General features: G+C 38.7%; 1 protein-coding gene across 3 annotated transcripts in view; it reads right to left on the bottom strand.

Moving 5' to 3' along the window:
* The window catches only part of LOC138033540 (phosphatidylserine synthase 1-like), a 32,159-nt gene extending 18,698 nt beyond the window's left edge, over positions 1–13,461 (bottom strand). The window contains exons 1-6 of one of the 3 annotated variants that reach the window (XM_068881308.1): positions 13,254–13,461; positions 11,063–11,157; positions 9,162–9,206; positions 7,514–7,632; positions 5,614–5,772; positions 4,404–4,555 (exon numbers count right to left, since the gene is read on the bottom strand). In XM_068881308.1, coding sequence (XP_068737409.1) covers positions 4,404–4,555; positions 5,614–5,772; positions 7,514–7,632; positions 9,162–9,206; positions 11,063–11,157; positions 13,254–13,444 — 761 coding nt within the window. In that variant the 5' untranslated portion in view covers positions 13,445–13,461. The remainder of the gene's footprint in view (positions 1–4,403; positions 4,556–5,613; positions 5,773–7,513; positions 7,633–9,161; positions 9,207–11,062; positions 11,158–13,253) is intronic. The other 2 variants (XM_068881307.1, XM_068881309.1) reach the window with 2 other exon arrangements.
* Between the last annotated feature and the right edge of the window lie 649 nt (positions 13,462–14,110).

The raw sequence follows: 14,110 nt of genomic DNA on the forward strand, positions 1-14,110 counted from the left end.
TGCGGGACTGCAGTGGCAGTTTTTAAAGTAAGACCTTTAGTAGCCCCATTTTGGACGATTATTAGCTCAAAGATCGGATGATCATTATTTTGAAAAAAAACCCCGCCCGTTTTGATTGATTAACTTTCAAGGAAAGCCACTTTCAATGACGTTTGAATGCTAATGATAAAAAATTTCATTCTGTTAATTCTAGTCATGGTACGAACACCGCTTTACGTTAAGTTACGAATTGTATCACTCGCGTCAAAAGTCAGTAGCATAAGAGGAATTGTGCGCCATCTAGAAGAAGAGGGCATTAAAATAAGACGGCACACCGCTGCCCGAATTTTAAAACGATTCAGGGAAAGTGGATCCCTCATTGATAAATCACCAACGGGCCGTAAACCATATTTGTCTAAGGAGCACTTGGATTTCATCGACGCAAAAATGGAGGAAAACGATGAACTTACTGCTACTGGTAGGAGCTGTTATCAATTGACTTAATTCTTTTGGTTTAGTTTTCCTCTTGCGTTGTAGTTTCTTAAATAATTCTGCAATTTTAAATTTTAGGACTCCAGAAACTGTTCCGGAATGACAAAGGCATTCATCTCTCAATAACCACGATCAAGCGAGCGAGAAAGAAACTGGGATGGAAGAAATGTGGTCCCCGCTACTGCCAGATGGTCAGAGAAACCAATCGCATCGCCCGTCTCGCCTTCGCCCAGGAGTGCCTGGAAAACGGAGAAAATTTTTTAAACGTTATATTTACCGACGAGAGTACCATCTGGCTCGAACGACATGGGAAAATTTGTTTCAGGAAAGAGGGTAGACCTGGTAAACCAAAGCCGAGAAGCAAGCATCCATTCAAAGTCCACGTTTGGGCCGGCATATCAAACCGAGGCGCAACGCCGATCCTTATTTTCACAGGGATAATGAGGAAGGAGTTCTACGTCGAAGAGATACTGGATAAAGTACTTCTTCCATTTGTGCAGAGCTCCTTCTCAGACGGATACCGTTTTCAACAAGATAACGATCCTAAACATAAAAGTAAGTTTTTGTTAGCGAGTTATTGTAATTAATCGATGTCGATTGACAAGTCTAATCAATGTTTCATTGTTCCCTTCAGGTAAACTTGCTATGCAATTTATTAAAGACAAGAAAATAAACTATTGGCCAACCCCCGCAGAAAGTCCAGATATGAATCCAATCGAGAACCTCTGGCACGAGTTGAAGCACTTCCTTCGTGTTACTGTGAAGCCGATGAACAAGAATGAACTTGTCGCCGGGATCCATCGCTTTTGGGATACCGTTACCCCTGAGAAGTGTCAACGCTACATTGGCCACTTGCAAAAAGTTCTCCCAGAAGTAGTTGAGCGGGAGGGAAGGGCATCAGGATACTAAAAACTGTAAAGTCAAAACCAGCGATAAAACAATAGATTGTTTGACATCTTTTCATTTCCAGAAGAGTGCGATTACGGCTAAATCGGAGGATAGCAAAATATGAGTTCTGACATACGATTCTTCCGACTCTCCAATTCTTTATACCTATTTTCATTCTCCGATTGTTACGATTGTTTGTTCTAAAAGAGTTGCGCCCGAACAAACACAACGCAAAACTTTGATACTCGGTCCAGTAATTCTCGTTCTAAAAAAGGTCCGCCTGGACGAACAAAAAATACTTTCTAAAGCTTACAAAAATTTGGTTTTATCAATGGAGTTGATAATGTAAATTGGCCACCGTACAGAGATTCTAAAAGCTGACGTTTCGAGCGTTAGCCCTTCGTCAGAGCGATTCGCTCTGAATCTCTGTACGGTGGCCAATTTACATTATCGACTCCGTTGATAAAACCAAATTTTTGTATACTACTTCCCCACCGATGCAGCACCACAGTTTCTTTAGAAACTACCCCCTTCATTCATTTCTAAAGCTTAGTTCCCACTGGCGACATAATCATATAATCATAAACATAAACATCAGCTTCTTATGTTCTAGTGGGTACAATACAGGAAGGTTTTCAACTGCACTCGCAAGCTTTTCCTCGAAAATGGCCGCCATCTTGAAAATGAACCGACCCGAAAGTACTGGTCCTAGACTTTAATTGGCCAAAACACAATGACTCCGTTGAGTCATTATGTTGATCGTAAGGGCGCCTATGATTATGTTTCTGGACGTTCCCACATAAGATATAAGCGACATAACAGCGTTATGTTCGTGCTTATGATTATGATTTTGATCGTTATGTCGCTAGTGGGAACTACGCTTAAATCATCTTATTGTAAAATCATAGAACAGGAAAAATCAGAGACTTAAATCGTAAAATATAGGTAGAAATCTTCGTGGAAAGTCGGAGAATAGTACTCTAATATTCTACTATTGAGCCATAATTGCACTGCTCTCTTCATTTCGTTGTAGTATTACGTAATGTTTAACAAATTGTTTTAATCTACCATAAAGATTTGTTTTAATTTCACTGCCTTAAAACCATCAATTTGAACAAACAATATTTTGCATTCATGTGTAACTGAAAGAAAATAAAACAGCCGGTAACTGAAAGTCGCATGTATCTTTGAATGAATTCGGCGTTTTTTGTCACACAGGGTTTCGCTCCGTATGCTTCCAGCCAACCCCGCGTTAATTCTCCTCCGTGAAGCTCAACTAAAGAAAGAAAATGGTGCAGAAGGTATCTTAAGGGGAGATTTTTCAACTCCGAGCGCATTCCAATGAATCTTGCTGAAGTAATACAGCTTCAATTCGCGAAAGGGCACAATGCCGAGACGCCTTTTGAATGTCACGCACGCATTACAAAAATTATTTTAAAATATTCGAGAAAGTACCGGTATTACAGATGGCGTAAGTAAGTTTTGTTTGCGAATGAATACACTCCTTATTTCGTTGATTTTACTGCATTTCACTGCGCCGTTCGTCCAAGTCTTACTCTTAGCGATATTTGTTGTTTATCGACTAACTTTACTGACCGTCGATTTCTGTTGGCAAAACCGATGTCTTTCAAATTGAAAATAGTCCTGTTTTACGTTTTAATCACAGGAAAATATTTATTCCCCTCATTATGTCATTTGTTGATGCAGCGAGAAGTGAAAGTAATTTTCAAATGTCTAAAATTAAATATGAAGCGGAAGCGAGTGCATTGTTGACTCGAATTTCACTTGGAAGCACGCGTTATTTGAAATTTTGTCAAACTCTTCACTGTTGACATAGCCATTGTCTTGCGCTGAAACTAACAATAAAACTTAAACAATGAAAAGACAATGGGCCAACTCATACATACTAATTATCTTTGATGAATGCGCGTTTTTGATGCGCGTCTTACAAACGCAGACGCGTGTGCGCAATTTTCGTATGCTCGTTTCGCACGCGTTTTTTGGGACGCATATTTCTGGTCTGCACTGTAATTATTATAAATAACCACATGAAGGGACTTGGCCAAATGCTAATATGCTAATACCCCTTGCTGGGGTGAACTGCAGGACTGTGCATCAAAGCTTTCTAGTATTATTATAGTTACACAAATATCCCTTGACAAGTAATACTGCAGAAAAATATTAACTACATAAAAGCCCCAAGCAGGGACTTAAGCCAAGAAAAAAACAAATGCAACAATCACTAAGAAATCCAGTCAAATTTTAAACTGTCTTTACATCAAACAAATATTCCCTCAACACTAATGTTTTGGCTTCATACTGTATATGGGGCTTTTTCAGTGAGTTAAACTTAGCTGGAAGTCAATTTTTAGTGACATCTTGTCAATATTTTGCAAAATTACAACAGTATTCTCATTAAGCTTTGTACTCATCCAATTATTTCATGATTAATTGTTGCATGTTCCTACATGGAATCATGCCCATTATAATGTGCCTTTGTGTTTAATAATACCTAAGTTATAAACAGTCTAAATTTTAAAAGATGTTGTTTGTCTTTTTTGTTCTTACAGTGCGACGTGCCTTACCGTGGCCACCTAACAAAGTTTTTTACAAATCAGGATGTGGGAATTTCATTGACAGTCGGGGCTCTTTGCAAATTTCACACAGTTGTTAGTTGAACACCACTGCATGGGTTGTTGAGTTGACGTACAATGTACTTACTCATAATATTGTCAAATGTGAAAGTTTGTTGGGTGCATGGCCATGGTAAGTTGCATTGCACTGTAAGATCCTCAGTCCCTTTCAATGCAATTGCAATAACTTTTTTCAAGAGTTTGGTCTCCACAAGCCCTTGCCTCAGTTCGCAGAGCACCAGACATTGCTGGGTTGAACCCTGGCTGGACCAACACTCAGTCTTAAAATAACTGAGTAGAAAGTGCTGCCTTAACTACAGGCCCTGTCTTGCAATCCTTCAGTCTTTGTACACTCTGTGGGAGGTTAAAGAATCTACACAATATTTGCACTGAGTTTAAATTATTGCTTACTTGATGCTTTCCCAATGATAGTTACGCATCTCCAGTTTGTTGCACACATATAAGCCAAAGTGAATTCCCAAACCGTTGCAGACAAGAAAATCCAAAACCAATGCATCCCACCAACACTCTTCAAAATTTGGCAACAAGTGGGTGAAGAACACCTGCAGAAACAAAGGCAACTCACTGGTCAAGCTACTGGATTATACACACTGATGCTCTGAATACAAAATCCTCCCCACTCCAGTACCCTCTCCCTGCATTTGTCTACAAGTCTTCTCTGATATGGACTATAAACTGTAGGCCCTATCTCACAAATATCCTTCATGTTCATACATGTAAGTTCCCTGTGGGAAGTTAAAGAACCCACACACTATTAGAGAAGAGTGGGGGATGGAGTCCCTGGTGTTGTGGCTGTCCTTTTCTCTCCAGAAGAAATGGCCAGCTTGGCATGATGGTTGTATCTTAAGGCTAGTGGTGTATGAGGCCACCTAGGCAGAAACAGCCATATGTCAGTCAAAGGCTCCTGTGAGCCAGCTCATCAATGAATTGCATTAGAACTAGCAAGCATGTGCCACACATTTTTTCTGAGGTGCCAATCCCTGAGCAGACTGGATTTCGGAGTTATGCGCATAAGGATTACAGTGTACAATGTTTTTTCCATAGACGAGATCATCAAATAGATTGCATTGGATTGGATTGCATTGCACTGTACTGTTCTTTTGAAGGGAAATTATCAATAAATGAACTTGCCATTCAAAAGTTTTAACTGCAGTTATTTATATGAACTAATTTCACTTAAATTTGGAGCCTACCTTGATTGAGAAATTACCCGGCCCAAATTTTGGAAATAACATGAGAAATATGATCCACAGAACAGGACCTTGGATCAGAAAAAAAAATGGGAAAAAGAATTTTGCTAAATGCAGGAAATGCCCAGACGCCTCCCAAAGTGTGAACCATCGGCACTTCTTGTCCTTCCTCCACCTACTCCTTTAATTAAAATAATAATTTCTCCACCCACTTGCCAATCCCCGCATTGGCCCTGAAAAGCCCTTAATGGGGAGAGGTCAATTAAGAGCACATTACGATAATAAATTACTGTAACATTAATATTATGTTTGTGTAGCTGTCATTGTCATCACACAATAATTTATTGCAAGCTTCCCCGCGGTGTATGTTCCTTTCTTTCAAAAACAAGATGGTCACAGGCAAACCTCACCTCTGTGACTTCCCATGTGATGCTAGCAGTCCATAAAAGCCCTGCATGGCGAATAAGCAAGGCTTTTAGCGCCCAACCAAAGAAATGGGAAAAGGCAAAAACATCGCAATGGGACCAAAGTCGTGCTAACGTCACTTGGGAACAGTTGACAGCATACTCCTGCAGAAAACATGCCAACACAATACAGCTACAGTAGCACATCACAAGAGTGTAGATGTAGTATAAAAGAGCCCAGTTGATTTAGTGTAGAAGAAAAACTGCCAAGTGAACCTTGCACGGCTAACTGAGGCTTTTATACCTAGACTCTGTCTATTATCTTAACGTAGCCAGTTGCACAGGTTCTACTATGTAGCAGGTAGGCGTTACATGTGCTCTTTAGCAGTAATGAATGAGGCCTTAATAGATTTGGCGAATGCAGGTGTACATTATAAATTTCTGAGATCTAGGGACAAAGTCTTAATGTCCTCATTTTATTTACAACAAAACCAATGATTTTATGACCTTGAACGGCCGACTACAAAGAACACAAAGAATGATAATTATTGCAACCTGAATAGCCCTTTTACATTCTCCGGTCACCAGAGCCTAGGGTAGACCCAAGGCTCTGGGAAACTCTCTATTTAGGAGAACATGCGCCGTAGGGTTTTTATAGCCAAGAATTGGCTATTTGAACTATACTGCGCCTGCTCACTCCTCAAGCTAACATGAATGCACCAATTAGAGACGCTTTTGATTGTTCTTCACGAAAACCAATGAGAAGACACTTTGTTTCAGGGTTCCCCAGAGCTCTTCTCTCCTTCAGTCAAGAGAAGAGCTTTGGGGTCGAGATTGAGCCCTTTTAGTACAGTAACATTTCATTAACCCTATTTTACTTATGGAGCAGTAAAATCTCATAAAAAAGGGCCCAGATGGAATTTGGTCATCTGCCCTGAGGAGTGTTATTTGAAGCCACTTTCAGAGTCCGTTTACACTGTCAAAACATCATGAAGGCAAAAAGAATAGTTTTTTTTTTTTCTGGACTATTATCACCTAGGGCTTGTTTGTCAAAAAGCCCTGAAAACTTTTCGGGCCCAAAAGCGATCCGTGACATTAAAATCTGCTTATTATGAAACAATTAATGGATCTTTGAACATGTTTTCAAGTCCTTAGAAAACAAAACAATTATTATTCCAAAGTTTCATGATTCGAAACGTTTTCCTTTTAAAGATACAAAGCGCTTTATTTAACTAACCAAAATATGCCCAAAAGTTTCGGAACTTTCGAGAAACACCCCCTGGCCCCGGCCAGTTTATACTAAAAAGCCTGATAACTTTATCTAGTATATTGCTCACTAACCGACAGTTTCAACCTGTGCAAAGATTTGATCAAGTGGTTGTGAATATACATGTAATATGTACACTGAGACTAAGCACACCTACAGTAAGTAAAGGAGTGCAAGAAAACCTTGGCTAAAGTTCAAGATGGAGTAAATTCTATACCAGGGGCAGACCTAGGGGAGGGTGCAGGGGGTGCACACACACACACACACAGACACCCCCCCTCCCCTCCCCTCCCCTGAGGTGACCTGATATTCTGCACAAAAAAAAGACACTAGTCAGCTACACCATTCCTTTCTTAAGGAAAATCCTGGATCCACCCCTGTATACTCTGGATAGTGACTTATCCACTGGATAAAGTCATAAGGCCTTTCAACAACTGAACATCTACTGCCTGCAGGATTAAATTCCTTGTTAATCTTGGGTTTGAATCATCTTCAAGCCCAAGAAAGCAATATTCCACACTGAAATCAAAAAGACTCTGGATACCTGAAGTTACAACATACAGTGTAATTACCAGATGTGTACTTTGAATTTGATAGTACATGTACGTCAATATTACCTGATATGCCTCGATCTCTTACCTTGGTGTCTGGTCCTTCTTGCTCCAATTTTGGGTCAAAGAAAAAAAGAATCTTTCTGAAGTCATCACGAGTTTGGAACAAAGCAAATGTCAGGAACAGTAGGTAAAGAACACTTGCACCTGTTACAACAAAAATAATAATAAAGAGCTTAGAATTAGGATCAAATACAATAAAATAATATTATTACATGTACAGTACAGTCATGATTTCACATTAAAGAAATGAGATGCATGCAAAGTATGATACATCTATAAGTCACAAAGTGTCCTTGTTATTCGTTCTGCCATCATTTACGTCCAAAAAGCAGGCGATGCACATCACGATACATGTACATGTAGGTCACCCTACAGTGTATCTCTAGGTAGACATACATGTAAATAGAAAGCATTCAAAAACCAAAAGAGATGTAGCATAATGGTCACAGAAAACACCACATATAATGCAGAGAATTTGCATTTTGCCACAAATTCAAAAGAAACTACATGTAGGTTGATGTTAGCGAATTTCTCAAGCCTATTATTGTATATTAGCTACAGATCTCAAACAGAGCAGAGCAGCAGCCTGACATTAATTTATTTTGTTATATGATGATGTAAATACAAAGCCATTCTCTCTCTCTTAACTCTGACTCTAACCCCAAGCCCATTCAGACTCAAAGGAAAATTAAGAGGACACATCTGATAATGCTGTAATCCTAGGAGATTATTCAGGAGACTCGTTCTTCTTGGGTAAAAACTTTTAATACCTCATTCTCACACTAATTTTTAAAAAAAGAGTGGAACTTTTTTCACCCAAAATCTGATTAAGGACATGGTCTTTTATGGCAACACACAAATATATATCATATATAATTATACATAGTGAGTGCACATTCTCACTAGCTCACTAGTTTGAGCACTCTGGCATGGCATGGATGTACCACATGTGTGGGACATCTGGGGTTGTCTTTATAGCTTAACCTCCATCCTAGACATCAGCAGTGCACTGATGAAACCCAGAAGGCCGAAAAGTACTGTCTGCTGTTACAAATGTAGATATACAGTCTTTGGCATTACAAAGCTTTTGCTTTCATGTTCAAATTGAGCACTCTACTAGGATGAGTCATTGCCGCTAGCAATAGGCCATTTCCGAGTTCATGTCTGCCTCCTCTTCAAAGCGAGTCTAAGTGTGAAGTTTTTGTTATGAAAAATTTGTTTTCATTCATATGTAAAGTAGAACTGATTACCATCACAAATACTTCGCACTTAGACTGGCTTTGAAGAGGAGGCAGACATGAACTCGGAAATGGCCTATTCCGCATGCTCACTAGCTCGCTAGTTTGAGCACTCTGGCATGGCTTGGATGTACCACATGTGTGGGACATCTGGGGTGGCTTTATAGCTTAACCTCCATCCTAGACATAAGCACTGCACTGATGAGGCCCAGAAGGCCGAAACAGTACTGTCTGCCGTTAGTTATATATACATGTGTACAGGCAGCTTTGGAAGTCTATGGACTTTGTTGAAAATCTTCTAAAGTTCTTTGTAGGGCCAATGAACATCTCAAGATAATAAAATTAAGAAGGATAATAAGTACATGTAATGTACAAGAAGGCAGAAGCAAGGCTGGTGTGATTAGATAAGATACAAGGAAATACTGTTCATTTTACCAAAAATAAACCTCCATATAGCTGGATGAGGGCGAATAAAAGGACCTGTGGAGAGTTGAAAAAAAGATGATTGCTAACCAAACAAAGAACAGCACAAAATACCATAAAAGTCTGTGTATAAGCAACACCCATAAATAAGCCGCACCAACAATTGGTAGGGCAGATTTTGGACAAAAATAAAGACAACAAAGTTTGAAGTTCCACTGAAGTTATAATTATCTATTCAGTATTTAAACAAATAAGGACAAACAAACAAACATGGTTTGAAAACACCAACATAGAAGTTGTTTCAAACTTTCACATTCACCGAGTCTTACATGTAAGATAGCAAAATTACATTTTTTGTTTGAATTCAGTGCACCTTACACTTAAAATGCTCTGGGTGCTTAGTACCCAAGCTTCAAATGAAGAAAGGAACCTGTGCATCATAACACATAAGACCATGCACATAGAGATGCAATTTCACTTTCTGAATTCCAACCCCAGATGGTTCCATAGATGAGCTGCACCCCCAAGTTTTGATGACTTCAATTATAAGAAAAAAAGTGTGGATTATACATGGACTTTTACTGTAACAATGTTAGTGTCCTTTCAATTCCAGGTTTGGCATACTGGTACATGTAAATTCATTTATCCTTATTATGAAGACTAATAACTACTGCAGTACTAACTGGCATAAAGCATTATTTTTTAGACAGCGGTTACTGTATGGAAAGATTTACGGTAACTGGCAGTTTAAGGTAGTTAACCTTTTTCTCCTATTCATAACCCAAGCTGATACCATTTCCCTTCTTAACAGAAAAACCTCATATCGTTGCCAACAAGTATCATGAAAGAATGTACATTTGAAGTGTGGGTTATAGACAAAAGATAGAAATGATCTTCACATTTGAAGGTCCACCTTCAACAGACAGGCATTGTGTGCCTTGAAACAAATCTGGCCAAAGCTGAATTTCATCCGATCAGATCACAACAATAATTTATAAGCAACGTGAATTTCCATAACAAAAACAAACGATCAAAAAGCCTGTCGGTTGAAGGTGGGCTTTTAACTGAACAATCAAAGCAATACTACTGTCACTTATAGACACCTGAAAAATTCAGGTGGCTTCATTGATCAGTAGATGCTACAAAAAAGTTCATTTCTTTAGGACCATGTTCACCGACCGAAGACATTACAGTGCGATGTGCCTTACCGTGGCCACCTAACAAAGTTTTTTACAAATAATTGTCTGCCAATCAGGGTGTGTGGATTTGATCAACAGTCACTCCTCCTTGCAAAGGTTGCACAGTAGTAAGTTGAACACCATTGCATGGGTTGTTGAGTTGACGTATTTACATGTAGTTGTCAAAATTTATATGAAAGGTTGTTGGGTGGCCACAGAAAGGTGCATTGCACTGTAATGTTTGCAAACAAATAAATTTGTTCAAAATTATTTTCCAAAAAAGGGTTGTTTCACTGGAAACTGAATTTTATAATCGCTTATTTTCACTTTCAAATTTCATGGGCTCCTCCATCCTGAAATACATGTAAACTGTTACCGTTGCCCTGTTGTTCTGACACAAAGAGCTTTTGTGTAATAACAATAGGACAACCGTAACACGTCACAATAATTATTCAAGATGGCAGTTCCCCACGAAATTCTAAAACTGAAATAGGCGATTCTAAAACTTATTTAATTCAGATACAAACACCCTCTTTGAAAAAAATTGTACAAAAATTTGACTGTAGAAGTTATTCCCTGTGATTTAAAGTTATTTTGTTGGATGGAGGTCGCCTTAATCTTTCCACACATTTATGCCACTGTACCATATGCATCCCTGCTCTCATTAAAGAGTGACACAACTGTTGGCATGAAAACACAGACTGTTTGGAAAAATAAAATCCTAAGCGCACTCACCATTTGGCATTACGAGAAGGCTGAGAACAAGAAACACAACCGCAAGAGATACTATTCCACTCCATATGTTGTCTTCACGTGTAGCATCGGGATTCCTTTAAAAACAGAAGACAAGCTAGCTACATGTACTTGGTACCCAATTTTGAGCAACCATTATTTATCCATGGACCAAGTATTTCAAAGCTATCAGCTTGTTGTGGCGTGTGTCTTAAGACACTCAGTTGGAAAAAGGCAACTACTTGGCCATAATTTACAAAGCGTTGTGAAAATTAATTTGGAATCACCAAAGACAACTCTAATGTATTTGTGGCTCGTAGAAGAATTTGAGCCCACTGCAAAAATCTGCATGCAAATCCAGTGAACTAACCACTGGGTCCTGCCTTTCCCACAAGTAACCAGAAACACAGCTTTTTAGATGCATACAGAATCTCACCAACCATCAATTCATTGGGTCTAAATGCCATCTATCTGTTTACAACAATTTCGTTGGTTTGTATTTGGGTTACCTTAAGGTTATCTTAACTGTGTATTTCTGCTAGTGGAATGACATAAGGCCATTATAATGACAACAATTATTACTATTGAATGAAATACTAAATGTATATTTGAAGCGCAGGTTATAGACGAATGAGAGAGGTGATCCATCTCTCGTAGACACCAGAGAAATTTAAGTGGCTTCAACTAACCCTAACTCTCTAAGAGACAGTTGCTTAAATTGCCCAGCTACCGGTAGGTGCGAGGATCACTTCTCTCAATAATAAATTATTATTGTTTGTATTTATGGACACATGTTTCTTGTACGTCAAAGTTGAGGTGAACAGTAAAGGGACTTTATAGTAATAAACTTAGTAAAGCTTTCAGAATTGGCATGCATTTAATTAGCCAATTTTCTGGACACACATGTACCTGATGATACTAGTCTAGGTTTCTACTTCATGCTACTTGTTTACAAAGGAATGGAGGAGTGAAATGAGGGATGGAGGTAAAGGGATTCCAAGGGTGAGTGGGTGATTGTGGAAGGAGGGAAATACTCTGCTTTGAAAGTTTTAGACAGTACTATATGAATGGTTACCCATGTACCGGTAGTTATCTTTCTATCTCTGTTGCAGGTAACTTGGTTTTTCAGGTTGACTTGTTCCAGAATGATCTAGCTTGTTTTGTTTAACCAAGGTCAATAAAAATTATGTTCCAACCAAGGTTAATAGGTTGTCCAGTTGTCAAAACCCAAGTTATTTGTTTTTAACCGGAGAGAACAAAACATAATAATAATAAATCTTAGTGAAGGTGCATCAAGCCACCCTGTAACTATGGGGCAAAAGGTAACTTTTTTATCACTGTTATACTTCATTCTAAAAACTATTCCATTGATAATTCATTGAAAATATTAATTTTCGCTTCAAATTCCCTGTTGGCAGTATCCCTTTCCTTTGATGTTTTAAGACAAAGAAAAAGAGACTCTGTTATGGGCCCACAACGTTTCCTATTAAGCATACCCCAGCATTACCAATTGACCAAAATATCATAATATGGGTCATGCAATTTGCATGCAACTACCCAATGCCTGAAGAAACAATTTGAGTGTCATCCCAGGCTCAACATCAATCAGAAGATAACTCTAGCAGACATAAATTTCAAAAACTTCAAAAATATTCATTTCAAAGACTTTTCATAATTATTCATAATCACGATTGAGGTTTTGCATTATTTTACAGAAAGGGGCCAATCACAGAAACAAATAACACTTGCTATTACGAGGATCGAAGCATTGAAGCGAAACATTTTCCTGGACTTTACACTCTACCATCATAAGATAATTTTAATATAGATTTGACCATCTGACCAGCAGTTCAAATATTTTGATCAGACTACGCCAAAGTTTCATGTAAGAAATTAGCAAACAAAGCGAAAGAAAAGGAGGGTATCTTGACGGATCTAAAGAGAACTGTAAAGGTGTGGTTTCTTTTTTAAATGAGCTGAGAACGAATTAACTTAACTGGATCATTGCATCATTGCAGAATGAGATTCACGCTTCGCTAAAATAAGGCGAAAAGCAGATTATTTTAAAAAATAATCCATCTTTCGCAGATTATATTGATACTTTTTTGAAAGAAAAAAGCGGTCCAATTCACTAAATGGGAAGGCAAATAAACAGCTGTAAATTTGAAAGCCTAAGATTTGGTCTTGTGCCCACCTGGTGAACGCGGAGTACACGAGGTATGCGAACAAACAAGCCAAAGCAGTGATCGACCGAGGCTTGTAGAAAAATTCTAGTGTGATATCTTCGACAATCTGCTCACTGGCATCTTGATAATCGTCGGTAGAAATCGTGGACGTCGTTGAAAAAGTCCTTTTGCGGCGTCGAGGGCTACGATCGTCCGCCATGTGTTTGCGATGCAAATAGCCATGCAACCTGGTTCCCAGGGTCTTCTCGGCTTTCAAGATCGCTGCGGGTCGGAGGTACTTCATGTATCCCCTATTATAGTGTATTTAGATTACAATGTATTATAGCTATAGTGTCTTTAAATAATTAGCCCTATATACCCATGTATACCCTTATATACCCCTATATACCCTTGTATACCCTTTTATTAAAAACTGGATCATCGGATAATGCAATTCGAGAGTTTTGATTGGTTAAGCCATCATGGGTTATGAGCCATTATACCATGATCTACAAACACGGCAAGCATATGTGTGATTTTTTGGGCCTTTTTATTTTTATTATAGTCTAGTTTTCTATATTTTGGGGACGTTTTTAATAAAACAATTATTTCACTCGCGCTTGTTAGATACGAGATGATTATAGCCAACTCGGCGTTACACGCATCGTTGGCTATCTATCATCTCATATCCAACGTGCGCTCATGGAATAATTGTTAAATATACCCTTGTATGCCCTTATATAACCCTATATACCGATGTATACCCTAATATACCCCTATATACCTATTTACACCCATGTATACCCTTATATCCCCCAATATACCCATATATACCCTGCAGGTACAAAACACAGGTCACAGGGCACAGGTCACTGGTCACAGGTCA

The sequence above is a fragment of the Montipora capricornis genome, chromosome 14 (genome assembly GCF_036669925.1).
Source record: "Montipora capricornis isolate CH-2021 chromosome 14, ASM3666992v2, whole genome shotgun sequence".
NCBI classification, from domain to species: domain Eukaryota; kingdom Metazoa; phylum Cnidaria; class Anthozoa; order Scleractinia; family Acroporidae; genus Montipora; species Montipora capricornis.